This window comes from Corvus hawaiiensis, chromosome 4 (genome assembly GCF_020740725.1).
Source record: "Corvus hawaiiensis isolate bCorHaw1 chromosome 4, bCorHaw1.pri.cur, whole genome shotgun sequence".
Lineage (NCBI taxonomy): Eukaryota > Metazoa > Chordata > Aves > Passeriformes > Corvidae > Corvus > Corvus hawaiiensis.
Window position 1 is genome coordinate 30,765,014 of NC_063216.1, and position 17,721 is coordinate 30,782,734.

General features: G+C 37.1%; 1 protein-coding gene across 5 annotated transcripts in view; it reads right to left on the minus strand.

The window, feature by feature from the left end:
• The window catches only part of UBN2 (ubinuclein 2), a 52,496-nt gene that overhangs the window by 20,901 nt on the left and 13,874 nt on the right, over positions 1-17,721 (minus strand). For all 5 annotated transcript variants that reach the window (XR_007202987.1, XR_007202983.1, XR_007202985.1 and 2 more), the window contains exons 4-11: positions 12,285-12,422; positions 10,967-11,079; positions 9,438-9,936; positions 5,945-6,015; positions 4,845-4,974; positions 3,395-3,513; positions 2,638-2,751; positions 1,174-1,317 (exon numbers count right to left, since the gene is read on the minus strand). Coding sequence is in view for 1 of the 5 variants with exons in the window: in XM_048300388.1 (XP_048156345.1) it covers positions 1,174-1,317; positions 2,638-2,751; positions 3,395-3,513; positions 4,845-4,974; positions 5,945-6,015; positions 9,438-9,936; positions 10,967-11,079; positions 12,285-12,422 (1,328 nt within the window). In the remaining 4 variants the exon portion in view is untranslated. The remainder of the gene's footprint in view (positions 1-1,173; positions 1,318-2,637; positions 2,752-3,394; positions 3,514-4,844; positions 4,975-5,944; positions 6,016-9,437; positions 9,937-10,966; positions 11,080-12,284; positions 12,423-17,721) is intronic.

The following is a 17,721-nucleotide window of genomic DNA, read 5'->3' on the forward strand; positions in this document are numbered from 1 at the left end:
TCCAATACAAAGTTTTAACATGCTTCACTTCTATATATTCATGAATCACCTCACACTATCTCTTGATTTCTCTGCTATCATCAGTGATCTTCATATCTTCCATTCTTAAACTAAACTGGGATTCTCTGTCTCATCTAATTCAATAAAAATCTTCATAACAGATAACATCTCGCTCATCAGCATACTCACACAAAAAACTAAGTCACTGAACAAAAATAAATCAGCTGTATGCCAGGAAGTGTAAAACTTCATTTGTTCCTTCTGTTACTATTAAACCAGCTATTTCTGCACTGACTGTTCTAAGAAATATCTCAGTACAGTTATTTTTACAGCTTGATACAGACTTGACTAAACTAAAATCAAGGTATTCTTGAGTAAGTTGATTAGTTTTGTTGTATCATTTAGCTTTTACAATCAGGTTGAGGTTTGATGAAATTATCTTTTGCAGTGCGTGCTACAGAGAGGACTCAGGCCAAATCATACTTGCTCCTCTTTCACTCCAAACCATTTGAAATCTCTGCCAAATATGTATTTCACAACAGTTTACTATTGCTCTCATTTTATTTCTCCGTCTCTTTTGTGTGGTTGTTTCTTCTTACATCAGTAAGAACTAAGTATAGAAACTGGTGTATTTTTAGCTGCTGTCAAACAGAGCATCCCAACTGCAAACAAGAAATAGACAGCAAAAACCTTAAGTCTTTTGTGAACACTGCTATTGAAATTCTAGCTTATCATTTTAAAGCCTGTGTGAGCAGTCTGATAATTCAGTGTTCCAACATACAGGCAAAACTGCTTTCTAGATCATTATCGCTTTCTATATCACATAAAGAACTTCCCAAACTGTTACCCTCCCACCTCATACTTCTCCTCATATGAAGCCTCATGCTTCATGCTGTGTTAGAAGCATCAGTAAATTCAGTCTCTAAGAGATGAAAAAAGCAAATAGGTCTCCAAGGAAAACAGTTGGGTTTTTCACTCTCAGGCTTACAAACAAGACAGAAAATTCATTTTAGAAAAACATTTGTTCTTCTAAAATATTCCAGCTTCATGAACATACTCTTAAGTTCCAACCAATATCACTAGTACATGGTTGAGTCAAATGTAAGACAATAAACAGGAACCAAAGAAATAGTTAACACCAAAATTAATAGATATGTAAAGCAGGTATCTTACCTTGCCTGCATCCAGCCTTTAGGCCAAAGTGGTTTCACTTCTGTTTCCATAAAGCTTTTGAGGTAATCTTCAGCAGACTGACTTCTATTTGGCTCTAGCTCATAACATCCCAGCTTGATCTTGACAAGATTACACAACAGAGACCTGCAAAAAGAAACAAAATAAATATACTGAAAGACACAGTCCTTTCAAAAGCCCAGCAGAAAGAGGCTAAGAAATGGAAGCTGCTGTCCATTGATAGTTGTAGGAAGCGCTCAGTTCCAACTGTGTTTTTTTGAAGTTTGTACTGAACAAAGTATTGCTACTACAAACTGGTACGATCTACCATTGTCACTTATCCATTTCCAACAGACTCTATTGCTCTTATTTTCATCCTATTATCATGCTGTAATTTGTTTTACATTTTCTTTGTGGTTTATTCATAGCTGGAACATCTTCTCTCACTTTGCTCACAGTGACCTCTCATTTGTTGGAAAGGAAGTGAAATCCATTCTACACTGAGTACTTCAAGAGAGGATCCTTTCTGACAGGGATTTTGTCTTTCACTGTTCTTACAAATATAAAAGTGCACGCAGTTAAGTAACATCAGCCTTTCGGAGCCTCTTGAATGAAAAAAGCAACAGATGTATGTATCTCTCCCCTCCTGGTAGGTCCAAGCTATACTGCTTGTAGATATTTCATGAAGCTTTCCTCCCTGTTGTCTTCACATACTAGAAAGACTCATTGAGAAATGTCCACCAGCCCCTTTTAGTAAAACACACACACACTTGTACTAAAACTATCTTAGATCTTCCATGAGAAATTACTAATTGAGAAGGATCTGCTTGCTTAAAAGTCTAGATTATTTAAATAACAGTCATCTCCATTTTCAGAAAAATCTGTTCTAGGAAACTGAACTCTACTAACTGATCATTTCAGAAAAGAATCTGTGCTACTCTTGAGAGGTAACAAAGAATTTATGTTCAGAGGGAATAGAAAGGGTTAAGATTAATGCACTCTGGTTGTTGTTGTTGTGTCCAAGGATTGGGAGGCTTGCCAAATCAGTATCACCAATCTTGATGGCCTGTCCTGTGGCAAAAATCTCTAGTGCTCATTGGTGTTTTGTAACCTATTCCTAGAAACGTGGGAAGCAGTTACAACTCTGCTTACACAACTGTTCTTTACTTAAAGAATCTCAAAGTCCTCGAGTCAGAAAATTCTCATATATTTGGATAAAGCAGAAAAACAAGCTGTGAAACTTAAAAGGGATGGATATAGGATGATCTTGCCTTTTGAGTTAAAGAAGGTGTTTCACCATTACAGAATTTCAGTTTGCCTATTTAACACCAACACTCTTCAAAACTTCTCCAAGGTGTAATTCTGGGAAAAATTATTTATTCAATAGTATCATGTAGTAACATCCTCTTGGAGATCCCTTTATAAAGTTAGTGAAAATTCTTGGTGGAAAAGGTAGTTTTGTCTTACCTCACTGTGTCATCCCAGTGAAACTTCTTTCTGGGTCCAACAACCCTCTTTCCAGGTTTTTCATCATCATCTTCCTCTGATCCATTTTTCTCTCGTTCATCTTCTGCTTGCAACCTACAGTTGAACAATTATTTTCATTACAGCTATACTACACAGACAAAATATTTCACTGAAAATGGAATGTCATTCTAAGTGTTTGTTAGGGGGAAAAATAACCCACAGAGGACCTGTTTTCAGATTTTTGCTATACTTCCTGACAGGATAAACAGTTTAATCTCCCTCTCCCCACTGCTTTATGGTTCTCAGGCAAATGAAAAGGACACACTGTACAGATGCTTTCACTGACACCCCTATAAGCTTCATGCAGTGCCTCTACTGGGAAGTGGCAGGATGCTTATCAAACTATTCATACCTCTCCAAGTCCAAAATTTGTTAACTATGATCGAAACAATTACAATGAACAAGGACAAAATACATCAATAACCTGAACACACCATCCTCCTCCATTAATCCACCATTCTAGGAATTGACCAGTAATCCTTCAGATTATTTTTTCTATCAAGACCTATCTCACTCCGTTAATGGAATTTCTCTCTGGTATCAGATGATAACATCACTTACACAAAATTAAGTATTTTGTACAATTCAAAAAAGAGAATGGAGCTGAGTGATTTTCTGAGCTAAGGGAGTAAACAACATGGATACAAACTTCCAGCTGGATTCTAAACAGGCATGTACAGCCTCTGGAATAACCTACTTGGCATTCTTGGCTTGATTGCGGGCCTGACAGTCCTCTTGGTATTTGCATAACTGTTCAGGCATGACATTACTGACAGCCAGTTTCAGCTTCTGCAATGGTTCTCTCAAGCGGTCATCCTGGGAAAAGAGAAGCACCAAAATAGTCCTATTAGATGTAAAATAAAGAGCATTTCAGGTAGTTTCATGAAAATTTCTGGATCACTCCCAAGGTAACATTCCCAGTACTATTTATAGACTGCAACAGACATATTCTACATGGCACTTGAATCCTGTTAGGTGCAACAGCATTCTATAAATGCACATACTCCTCATGTAAGTCTTGAGACCAGAAACAACAAAAGATAGTCACAAGGAAAGGTATCATGAATATCCCAAAACATTATGGCATGATCTCATTAAAAAATGCTTTTAAATTAAAATAGGGAAGGGAAAAAAAACTTAAGGGGGGAAAAGTGAGATAAATTGACCAATCACTATCTCAACATTTGCAAATAAATATCCTATCAGTCAGGTCTCCAAAACCGTGGTATAAAAACAACCTAGATAATGAACAAAATATGAATATGTATTATATTATCTGGGTATTAGATTGTTATTACATGCAATTCATGTACCTGAAAGGTAAGAACTATGTACTTAGAATTGTCTCCAAATATTAAGAACTTCAAACGTTAAGGTAACATATTATGCACTTCGCTACACGTTTTAAATTCACTTCCTACATCTTCTGACTTTACATTCTTAATTTTAACTGCTTATTGAAAAGAACTAGAATATTCTATTATATTTATCTGCTTAGAAATAGCATTTGAATCTGTTTGCCTTATTAGCAAGTATTGAGATATCTGCATTCATCTTCAGATCTTCTGCAAGATTTAGTCCTGGATTTTATCTAAAGAATCTGGTCAGGGTACTTCAGATCACAGAAAACTTTTATTCAATAGGAAAACAAATTTCAAGAGAAAATTAACTGAAAATGGCATACAAAGTATTTGTAAGACCTAGTCACAAAGGAAAATTTGCGCAAATAATACAGGCTGGGTCATCTATTATCCGTCTAGCCTTCCTTTTTTCTTGACACTAAGGTGAGTACAAAAGTACATTTTTTTAGCTTGTCATAACCATTATTACTGCTGCTTTGATATGTACCCTGTGACTACAGTAATACACTGCAATGACAGCAGAAACACTCCTTCATAGCCTGTACCCAGCTTTCAAGATGAAAGCACTTCATTCTCAAATAAAGACTCTGAAATGCATAAAATATTTGTTCCTAATGTAGTGACAGTACCAGGTATACAGAAAGAAGCTTTTAAACTTATCTAGCAACTGATCCAAAATATTTTGCTTGATTTGAGACTGTGTGGCTACTGCTCTACTCTGCTGCCTTCAGTCCTCCTTGCTGCCACGTAACTGACTCCTGCTGGAGCTCATCTCGCCATCATTACCTGGACATTGAGGTGTAACTTCTTCAGGCGCTTTATCAGTGTGTCCTTATTGCACGGCACAAAAGCCTCCAGGTGCGAGTACACTCCATTGCGGATGGCAGGATTTACCTCCTGTAACTGTAGCTCAATACTGACAAACAAACAGGAGACAGTCAATCAGAGACACACTCCAAGGTAAAGATGACAACTGAACAAAAACCTAAGGAAGCTTTGGAAGCATAACATACTCTAGCTATGCATACTAAAAATAGCTGTTACAGTGCGGATACTGTAACACGCGTATCAGACAACAAGGCCCGTGGAAAAGAAATATATATTCTCGGTAGATGTTTCAGAGATGTTTATTTCTCCAGCTGCATGGCCGGGATCTGCCGAGGAACTGAGGCAATCACGGGACCCGAGGGTCCTTGCCTGCACAGGGAACACAAAACAACCAATGGGGAACGAGGCTGACCAGGGCCAGGGAAACCCCGTGTCTGTCCCCCAGGGCCCCTCTCCCAGGACCACATGGCAGGGAGGGCCCCAAAGCAGGTTGGGACATTTTCAGATAAGCTTTTTATGAAAGGAACAAGTCCTAATCAAAGGTAAGGAACCATTCATGCATGTACTCGTCCAGCAATGTTGAACACTCATTCAAATTTAGTTTACACCCACCACTGTGAATCAAAATTGAATCAATTTTGACTGTTACAGTCTTCTAGAGATTACTTTTGTTTCTTAGAGTATGAACACAGAACTTTCTATTTAACCCTTAGTTGAACATTACAGAGAAAAAAATCTGGCATTTTCCCTCATGAAAGCTGAAGGTGTTTTGAGTTACAAAAGTGGGAGGCAGGAGCAAATAATGGCAATTTTGTTAAATTTTATACATGAAGTCAAGGACCAGGGCACTACAAAACATTTTACACCGGATAAAGACAGACAGTCATGACAGGAATTGTATTCACATATAAGTCTCTTTAGCTAATAACTAGCTTAGACTGATCTACCTTCATTGACTTTTAAGGCTTTGTTGGAACAACCTCAATAATACTTCCTCTTCTGTACTTTTCCTTTCACCCCCTTTCCAAAAAGGGAAGGTTCTACAGATAAGCACTTACTCCAGAAGAATATTATTCATGTCTTGTGTGAAAAACTTCTTCCTGCCTTCTTCATCAAACATCTTGGCAGCCTGGAAATACAATAAAAAAAGCATCCAAGTTCACAGAATATTTTGTCCCAGCAATCTTTGTATCTTTACTTTTACAGCCATATCATATTCTTATTTCCCAGAAAACATTACTTGGAAAAGAATAAAGAAAACCAAGCTATACTCAGCTGTTCAGAAAAAAATGAGGACTGTTACTGTTAAATATACACACCTTGCTCCAGGGCAAACAATCATTCTGTTTAGGATCTGCCTGGATCACCGATGTTAACACATTTATCTTTTGAATAACCATTAAGAGAATGGTAGATGCTTTATTACCGCACCACCACCAACATTCTACTATCACTGTTTTATAAAGAGGAGCATTGTTTGACAGGTCAAGAAGGCAAGAGCATTAACTAACACATTCCTACTCCACCTTCATCTACCTGTTACGTGCCCCATCCAGTTACACCTTCCCAGCTTTCTTAGACCTCTCTCAAACCTTCACTGCAATTTCTACAACTGGATTATGTGTGCTAGAGGAATACCTCATCCCTCTTTCCTGCTGCTGTCCAGCATTCTTGCCATCTTCGGACTGTATCTCTAGTATTTTTGTCTGGTCTCTTCCTGAGTCTGGTTGGGGGAGCGAGGGAAACAGCCTTATTATATATGCATTTTCTTTTATTAGAAGTTTTTACTGATCTCATGGGAATTCCCATGCAGAATCCCTTAATCTTTGTTCTTATCACCTAGATCCTTCTTTTCACAAGGAATGACAGCTTATAGGACAAAGCCAATTCCCTGTACCATTCTACAAAAATCAGTAAGAACCTTTCTCTAGTGTACACATCTACTCTGCATATTTTTAGAAGTCGAGAAAAAAGAGCCCCACTTTGAGAGGCCTATTGGCATCTTACATGTTGGCATTGGGACCAGACTGCAGTATCTAGAGGAGCTAGAAAATTATATCCATGCAGAAAAGTAGGAAGGTGTGGTATCATTATAGTGACTGACAAACATTAGAGGCAGCCAACATGCCATGAGGCTGAATATTCAAACAATTAAGAATCTTTAATTGTCTTCAAAACAAAATAAAATAATGACTTGCAACAACATAACTAAAAGCTACAAATAAATGCAAGTGTTAACATGATTAATTTATTACTATTAAATACTTACTGTTCTTGCTCTTTGTAACTGACCCATTTAAGTTTGAAAGAAAAATACTTTCTAAAAATTGTGAACTCTACACTGCACAGGAAAACAGTGTGATACTCTGTCAAAGCCATAAGAGAGCTTTATTGCTTCAGTCATGAACATTGATACTGGAGTTTAAGTTCCTGCAAGGACTGCATTCCACTCATTGTTTTCTACCATAAATTCAGCTGCTGAGGGGATGGTACTATCTGTTTAAGAATACTGAAGTATTTGTCCTGCTAAAAAAATTAGAAAGGTTATCGATGCTTGTAAGTGATAGGGTACCAAAAAGACAAGCTGAAAAGTCTTAAATCCAGTACCTTTATGCCTAATTAACACAAGGATTAGAATCATCCTCTGGTTTATATAAAGCAGAAGGAAAAATATGCTTTGACATTTTGGTGCCAAGTAGACCTTGAAAGGCAATTCCAGCATTATAGTATCATGATGGACAGCACTGCTGGCTTTCAAAGAGAGCCAACACTAGTAGATTAAAAACTTCATGACTATTACTAACTATGATTGGGTTTTTTTTCCAGAGTGATTATCTTGACAGTGACCTTAAAAATAGGAAAAAAACCCTTTTATTTGCTTTACTGCTTGTGTACAATACTGCCTTCTGTCATGGTAGTTCAGAATAGCCCACTCAGGGATCTAGAACACATTAATCTACCAAAGGAAGTCAGGAAATTTTTATTGTCATTAGTCAATGGCTTTTTAATTTTATTATTTTTTTAATCTCGATATATTATACTCCATCCATGGAACATAGGCTTCTTCCCACAGCTTTATAAATTTTTCTTTATGCTAGAGCTCTAAAGCTGTGAGAGTCTGGTAAATATTTGACAAGTCCCATTTATTTGTAGTGCTTTTTAGAAGACATCTGATTGCAATTTACAGGAGGTATGGAAGCTGCAATGTTTAAGTCAACATAAAGCTTAGTTGTTCTCTGAGTGTAAGGGGAAACTTAAACTTGCTCTGCTCAACCAGGAAACTTTCAGAAGACACTGTCAAAAACAGAAGACAGAATAGTTCCCATCTGGTCTAGCAGAAGGTATCCCTGCCCACAGCAGGGGTGATTGGAGTGGATGATCTTAAAGGGCCCTTGCAACCCAAATATTTTTATGATTCTATGAGGAGTTATGTTTCCAAGAGCCACTGAAATCAAAGATGCCTGTTATATGGTGAAGCAATATGAATTAACTTGGGGTAGGTCACTAACACTTTCTAACTTTTGGCCTAATCCAGTTCTGCAGTTTTGCTAGAAGCTTATTGTTGATTCATAGCAAAATTAACCTGCATACCAAAAGGCAGACAGAAGCTCTTCCACTTTAGTAAATATTAATTCCCAGGCTGTATTTACCTTGGCATGTTTAAAAATAAATAAGAAAACTAGAAACCATTTCCATACATGTAAGAGCAAAGCAAGCTCTGCAATTGTTTAAATTATTTTCTTTTTGTCCAAAAAAGGTAGTAACTTGAACTGCTTTTTCAAAACTTACTCTGAGTAAGGAAAAGCTGCACTTTATTCTAAATAAGGAAAAGCTGCACTTTATTCTAAATAAGGAAAAGCTTTAATATCAATCTGAACAAGCAACAAATTTATTCTCAACTTAGGATAACATCCACAACTGAAACAAGGAGTATGTAATAGCTTAATAGCGGTGAACCCTCAGTAACTTACTGGGATATTCATAACTTCTTAATTTAACACCGTCCATCTAATTTTTGAGGAGTTTAGATTCCATTCTAACCTTCCAGAAGAAAAAGTTCAGTTTTGTGGTTGGTGGTTTCTGTTTTTGGTGGCTTTTTTTCATTTGGATTTTTTTTTTTTTTTTGGCAAGTTAAAGCCAAAAAATCAATACATGGATTTGTAAGCTGCAGTCATATTTCAGGTTACCTCCTCCAAAGTAAGAAAAACACCCATTCCATTTCATCAACTAATAATTCAAGTTAAAGTAACACTGGTATTTCCATTATGGAGAAAAACCCATAAAGAAATGAACATTACAAGTTATTGTACATAGAAGGTTTAGAAAGCCTTGTTTCCACTTTGAAACAAACACTGCTTGAAGAATTGACCTGCATCATCTTGCCTGTTTTCATCTGACTATAAACACAGCTACTAAGATTGCCATTAACATCAATTCTTCATTTTTTAAGTTTCAGCCAGCAATTCAAGGATGACGCCCAATGTCCTAATTGTTCTTCCTTGTTCTCTCAGATTCTTGAATGCAATCCACTACCAGCGAATTCATACTTACTGTTCGAAGGTCTCCAATGCGCTTTTCAAGTAGCATAGGCAGACCTTCTGGGAGGGCAGGCACCTGCTTGGGTGTCATGACCTGAGAGGTGTAGGTTGCCTGAGTGACATTTCCATTTTCTCCTGACAGCTCAGAGACCGGGCTGCCATCAGAAGTGCCATCAAGCAACTTGTCAAAGTCAATGTCTCCCAGCATCTCCAGGGCACTTTCAGTTTCTTGCAGGAGCTCAGGTTCATTTGTGCTACCAAAAATGGAGAGGACAGGATCATTGATCCTAAGATTCAAGTCAGAGATATCATTTCCCACACTGAGAGAGGAGGAAGGAATTTTAGTAGGGGTAGAGGTTGCAACAGTCACTGGAGGTTTTGGACTAGGTTCCTTCTTCCTCATGGCTTCCTTCTCCTTTTGAAATTTACGGATCATGGCAGCCAGAGAGAGCGAGTCTTTATACAATTTCTTTTTCTTCTTCTCAGACTTGTGTGAATTTAAGGCCATTACTCTGTAGAGGAAAGAAATCTTTCATTAGCATGCAACTTTTGAGGCCTTAGTAACCTTTCACAACAAAACTCAAAGTTTAGTACAATTAAAAAATTATCAGGGGAAAGCAGCAATTACTTCCTGCTTCCTTCTTCAGGCCATTTTATCAATTACCATAAACCTTTGGTAGTCATGTGATTATATGCTCTCCAACTCATTTGTTAAGTTTTGTACACATTAAGGCAAAGATGATTTCATTTTGACTTCTCAATTTAATTATGGAGAAGTTGGCACAACTGTTAAAACTCATGGCAGATTTATGATACTAAAATACCTAAACTTGCCTCTCAAGACTCCTGAATGGTGGCAGGTTGCCTGTACACCATGTACATTTAAAAAATTCTTTTCATTGGTAAGTATTTTTAAATGCAGGCTCAAAATCTATATTCTATTTAAACTGAGAATTTTCTACCCATTTGTCACCTTGGTAAAAATGAGATCAATAAGTTTTCAAAATTCAATGTGAATATTCATAGTAAGACAACTTCCATCCACTCAACGATAGTTTTCTAGAAGCTAATTAAAAAACCCCACCACCTTAATCCTTCTATGCTAGCCTCAGAACTCAGGAAAGCACACACAAAGTTGGTAAGAAATACATAGAAGAATAATTAAACTACCTTTACAGCTTTCCAGATGAGAAACAAAGAGATAGGAAGAAAACTATTTTTCATTAGAAGATGTAATTCCTACTTTTATCTTAGATGTTGGGTAGGACAATGATGTTTTATGCTATTCGTAGGACTCAAAATTTCTGTCATTTATCTTTCCTTATTATCCCTTGTTCAAATTTCAGGGGGCAAAAAAAATTAGCCTGTAGGACTGAGTCATACAAAAAACCCACACAAATTCTGTACAAAATCTATAGGCTATTAATTACAGTTTAAAAATACAGTATTCAAAAGAGCTGTAATAATCTTGCTATGGCACACAATCTTGATGCCAAACCTCAAATATAATTCAAGGGTTCCTATAAAGAAAAAGAAACCTACCCCAACTGCTTAGGAACTTTCATTTTCCGAGGCTTCTTCTCCTTTTCTGTCCCTTCATCTTTTCGCTTGCGTTTCTTCATTCCATGATCTTCGCTGTCTTTTAACTTTGCTATCTAGAAAAGAGATCAAATAAAGGACAATGATTCTTCCACCCTAAAAGACTACTAGAGCAAGAAACATTTAGTTTTCTTTACACTTTCCAATTCAGAGCCAGGAAAAACACCTCAGTGTGTGTAAAGGCAAAAGGTCAGATGGATTCCTAGCAGCAATTGCAGTTCCTGACAAGTGTTAGTTATTAATAATTTTTAAACAGTTACCAAATTTAGAGTTTTCGATACGAGAAATACTCTAAGGTACATGCAGACTGCTGCCCAGCCAGTATGGCCAATGGCCACCTTGGAAGACTGACTTCCCCCACCTTCCTCTGCTACCACAGTGTCATTGCTGAAAATGAAGTTGCACAGTATGGAACATCTTTTCTGGCCAATACAGACCAGCTGCCTCCCCTCCCTTGCTGATCCTTAGATTACCTGAGAGTGCAGGGCAGGGGAAAAGAAAGCCTTCAGACTGTGCAAGCCTTAGTAAGCAACAGGCAAAATTCTGGTGTAGTTATCAACACTATCTTAGTCACAAATTAAAACCATAGCATCACACAGGCTGCTAGAAAAAAAGTTAACTGCATCCCAGTCAGAGTCAATACAAGAACCTTAAAATTATGCTAGATTTCAAGAGATATAGAACAGGAAAGGACACCAAGAAGCACTAAATTCTCAGAATGGCATGCAACCTGTGAATGTCATACTGCAATTATGTTTGCATTGACTATAACTTGTCAAAGTTTATAGAACAGCATGCTGTTTGGAAAGATTGTATATATAATTTTAATATAGCTATTCTTATCAACTGAATTTAACAGGTATTTTGGTTTAAGTGTTATTCTCAATATTAGGAACAATTTCAAATCATGCAAACTTTGTGCAAAATCATTAAGAGCAGTATTGATGAATTTAAGGCCTAATCTCATAGAATAAAATTCTTACAAAATTACAGAATCATCTGTCAGTTCAAGATGGGTGGACACAACTTATTAGGCTGCCTAAACAGATGCTTAGTCTTACAAGACTGGACAGCCTGTGGACATCCTGAGTTACTTACTAAATCCTAGTACATGAGCCACAAGACAGAAAATGCAATAAAACAGTACCATGCATCATTCTGCTTTTGGACTCTTCATCTGAGTTATTCTAAGTGTATCAAGTATTTCTAATGTCCACCTAGCTTCTATTTCTGTATAAAAGCCTTAATTAAAATAACTCACTTTAGGTGGCCTATGTTTTTTGTCTTCTGCAAAGTCTTCATCCTCTGATTCAGATGCCTGGCGAAACTGCAGTGTACCAGTGTTGATATAAAACCCTCCGTATTTGGTTGTCAGGGATGCAGGAACCAATTCATCATACTGGGCAGGAAAAGATGAATTTATCAGCATTTCTTAATAAACTAAACATGTAGTTTATTCACCTATACATGAAAAAATACATACCAATTCACAGCACAGCTTGCTGGAATAGAAACAGGATAGCAGTTCTATAGAAAGTTTACTGGCTGAGGCAGAGAACTTTAATATCACAGAGTATCCTTTCAACTTTCAAAACAATGCCCTTTTTTTTTGTAAGAAAAGACAGGATTACAGCATTAAAAGTACTGCTTTGTGAAGGTCACTCACCACAGTGCCCTGCTCAAAAACCTACTTCTCTTGAAAAGTTCTCTGAAATTTTCTTTTGTTAAAAATGCTATCCCGGACATGACAAACTTAATGATGGTATCAATTACCTTACTTCCAATTTTAGGTGTTTATACAACATTGCCTCTTAAATACCACAATGGCAGGACTTGTTTCATTTAAAGGCAAACAGTCTCACTCTGTTCAGACTATTTTAAAACCACGAAGTGTTTCAAACCCTTATATATATATATATATATATATATATATATATATATATATATATATATAGACAAATACTTTGTATCTATGAAGAAATTTCCAAGTCAGAATTATAAAGCTGAATCTCAAAAATATTGAAATCCAAAGACATAGAGAAAGTGGTCAATAATCAGTATAGTGGATGACAATATTGATTCTATTATTACATGCAATCAGCAACCTCCATGCCATATAAAATATACTGAAGATAAAACAGTTTAAGAACTGAAAAGTCTAGGCTACCAAAAACTTTTAGACATGAAGAAGAGTTATCCAGAAAAGTAAAACAGTAAATGTGTACTTCAACAAGGAAGCTGGAGAAAGAGTCTGAACTGGAGGCCTGCCTGGGGATTTAATCTGAATAAGTAGTTAGAAACTTCTCAGACTCATCACCTTTTATCTTCCTGGAACAGAGAGCTTAACAAGCAGTACAGAAAGACTGTAATGGGAAAGGAAAAGTGGTGACAGCATTTATGAAGTACCCTAAGATGATATGAAAAGCTAGCGCAAGAAAGTAAGAGAATCTATTAATCGGACAAAATGGAAGTGAAGTGGCTTAATAATGGCCTTGTCATTCATCTTAAAAGACCAGGAGGACCATGCAAAGTAAACTTGAGAGTGGAGGTTGCGTAAGAATTTCAGAGAAAACTACTCTTTTTGCCACAGCTCTCAGAACCAGCTTCATTAGGTACAGGGAAAATGAAAGGACAGAAAAGAAATTATTATCCACAGTGCTTAAGAGACAGAGCAGATATTTCCCATTTGAGCTGACAGGGTATGAACTGTATTGGCAAGGCTGGGCCAGTAAGGGATCAAAACTGAAGAATACAGTAGTTGCCAAGTTAGAAGGAAAAAGCACACAGTCAAAGCTGGGGCCATTATCATATGAAGCAAAAGCCAACACAGTAAAAACTTAGACGTGGAGCTGTACAGAAAGGCCTGAGTAACACACAAATGAGGATTAAAGACAGTCTGCAAATGAGGAAGGCATGAATCACAGCACATTATTCGAACGATCAACATGCTGCGTGGCACAGATCCATTGGAACAAGGCAACAAGAAAGGCAGAATTCATTCAACGTACAGACTGAACGTATTCCATCATAGTCAACAGGCAAGTAAGATCAGCAAGATGTGGATGTGTAACTAAGCAGTTGAGGTTTCAACAGCTGTTGACAACTATGAATTTACTCAGACTTTAAAAGACCTTTCTGACATTCGGTTCCTCTTAACCCTTGAGTAAGACTACCAAAATCTGTTTTTACCCTGCGCCTACTGAACAAGGTATAACTTTTAACTCAATGTTTTATTTTAGACAAAAGGGCCTACAGACCACAGCGTAGCTAGTACACCCCCACTTTGAGCTAAGCTTACTATTTTCCGGTGCCCTAACTGAACAGAAAATGAGTATGTTTGTAGAAGGTATTAGCAACAGAGATTAAGCTTCATTTTGAAGTGCTTCCAGAACTCTCAGTTAAAGGGAACATGGCTCTTGCAAATTCTAACTCTTCTTATGAATTGTTTTCAAGACCTCTGCTTTGCACTAGTTTTTCCTGTGTATGAAATCACACAATTTATCTTATGAACAACAGTAAGTTTAAAGCCCTTTACAGTGTTCTGCTCTTCCTTACACATTTCAAGGGAGAGAATCAAAAAAAATCTCAGACCTACAAAGAGACAGGACTTGACCGACTCCTGTGAACACAGGTTTGTCCTATGACTGATTATGGAATCATTCTTCAAATAACAAAGTAAGACTGATAAACTTGTCTGACCACCTAAAAGCAGGTCCATATGTAAGTTAAACTATTGTCCTTGAGCTACATTACTGTGCTTTTAGTGCCATTAATCTAATTAAATGTTTTGGTATGAAAGATAATTTAGTTCTTTTTAAAAATATGTTAACTGGTTTCAACTTCATCACTCTACCAAGAATGGTGAATTTCTATGGATTATACCAATTTAGTTCTGAAATCCAGACCCACATCAGTATCCTATACTAATATTGTCTACTCTTGTGGTCAGGTATTTTGACCACAATCCTCAGATATTCTACTGTGATCCTTCTCCTCATTCACCTCCCTTCCAGACAACAACCTCCGAAAGTACACATGTGAAGAAGTTTTTTAACACTTGTTCTAAGCCATGGGAATGAGATTTGGTGCAAATATGTCCAAATGTTGTAACAAACGTAGCTTATTATTTGTTGTGAAATACACAGTACTTACCTAAAAGATAAGTGGGGATACTTTTTGTACCTTGTTTAGTTTATTTTTGAGGTACCTCTAACCAGCCTGGGGTGGAGGGAACTGTTTAGTTTTGATCATCAGTAGCCCACTGAATAAAAGCCACACTACTGAAATTATGTCAAATACAGTTCCTTCAGTGAAATGGACTAAATATCCACACAGTTCACTACACACTTCAAGATACTTCAAAACATATAGAGTTGATTGATCTCTATGCTTCAAGATGCAAAGAACTGAAATGCACTCTTTGGCTTTGCTGTCCTTTAAGGCTAAGTTTTCAAACAAAAATATAACTATCTTTCCAAAACTACAGTGTAATAGAACCTACAAGGAAATCTCAAACAGGGTTAAGGGGAAACAATATTAGCAAAACAATTAGCAAACATTGTTTTGCTAATCCAAGGAGACATCAAAAAGCAAGCACAAAGAGCCTTCCTGTGAGAAAGAAGGTTTCTCTTCCAAAACGTGCAGGCAAGTTGGTAGGTTGGTTGGTTTGTTTTTCTTTTAATGCTGGGGAAAAGGACAGCTGGCAGAGCACAACAGAAAAGAGCGTAACAGATTATAAAAGATATAATACTTGGCCCAGGGTAGTCTCATAGGAGAATCCTAGTTCAGTAGTCAGGATATTGTAATCCATCAGCCTACCAGAGCACCTTGACAGAAGTACCAATACACATCAATTCTCCTGTTTTGTTCCCATCTTGACCAACACCTTTTATACCTTTCCACCAGTCACCAGAATTAGGCTATTAGCCTAATTATTAGCTATTAGCTTTGCCCCTTCACTGCAAAGAGATTGGATTCCTATCACCTTGAAAACATTTCAGCCAAAGTTATAAAATGTATGACCAGTCATGTGACCGCTTTTATCTGTACAACTCAATTCTTACAGAGCTTGAGCTCTGACCTGACCCACAATGAAAATCTAGTTCAGTGTTAAATAATTATGTAATGTATTACCTAATCTCTCCAGGTTTCAAGTTACAAACCTGCTAGAAGATTCTGCAGAAAAAAGGTTATACTTTTCTTTTCCCCTCATTTAACATGAAGAGCAGACTTTCCATATATGACTCAAGACAAATGTGCTTATCAAATATCTGTTATTTTGGCATGTTACAAACCTCCCTTTGTATTACATTAATAATCTCATTGTTTGTGTATTTTTTGGGAAATGCTTCGGTTTGTCGTACTGCTTAAACAAATTCATCTACTTAAAGACTAGCTGATCTTAGGCCATGATCTACCCCTCTAGCTGCTCCCATTACTTCGAAAAGTGATTTTGTGCTCTTCAAAAAATTAAATCTAGCAAAATGCAGGAAGTTGCTTCACCCTTTGTTATTTCTTTCTCCTACAAATTTAAAGAGTGGTACTACACAGGCCAAATACAAGGCTCAATTTTTTTCACGTACTTACACAGGTGCTGAATTTTCAGTTTATTCAGCTTATTCTGCTTATTCTTATTCTTTCCTAAAGAAGGGTACAACTTTTTGCAGAAGAAGCATAAAAACATTACTGTTGCTTTAAAAAACATCAGACATGTTCTGCAAATTCAACTACCTTTGTTCCTCTAGCCATATTGGTTCTTGCATCTGCATCAATACCTATTTGTTTGATACTCCACTTTATACCTTGATGTATCTTGGGGTGAGGAGAATAAAAAGCAATGAATCTCCAAACTGAAACTTGCCCTTGTACTCAGTCAAATGCACAGGACACATCAGGGGCCAGCCGGCAGATGTCCCCTGAAGACACATGGGAAGCATGCAAGACTTGTTATTAAAGGTGACATGGTGCACTCAGCTAAGTCAGCACTATTCCCCAAGCACACAACTTCCAAGCCTGGGCAAAGTGACAGTGAACAAGGAAGACAGTACTAATATAAACACACAAATCCAAAGCCAATGAAACAGTTGGCAAGTGAACCTCTTAAAAACAGAAGCTTTAATCCACCCTCACGTATTCAGTGTGGATGAGGTTTGTGACTGAGTTCTACAAAGGCAGCCTTTTCCAAATGAAAAATGCCACAGTGTTCGGTTTCTCTCAATACACCATGAAAGTATGTTTAATAATGGATCCTATGGAGTGTTTTTCTGTATATGCCTCAAACATTTGCAGGTTGATAGCTTGGTTGTTTTGTTAGGTCTTTTTAAGAGACAGTGATCTTTCAAAGAAACAACACTCCTTTCCATAGCTATGCATAGAACAAACTCTAAAGACTAGTAAGAAGGAGAGAATAATACCAAGTTGGCCTGAAACTACATCTGGCCCAGAACCTCACAAAAATGGTAAAAATTTCCATTAACACACTGAGCTGCTATTCCCTGAAGAGATACTATTCTCACCGGAGAAAAGTTTCTCCGATATTCAAGAGTCTTGTGCAAGATAACCTTACTGGTATCCCATCAGCTTCATGTTTTAGGGGCAGCCAGGGTAGGAGAGAAGAGGATATTAAATCTCATACCTTTCAAAGTCTGAGGATTACAAGATGAAGACAAATTTGTCCTGGAAGTGTGTGAAAACTGTGT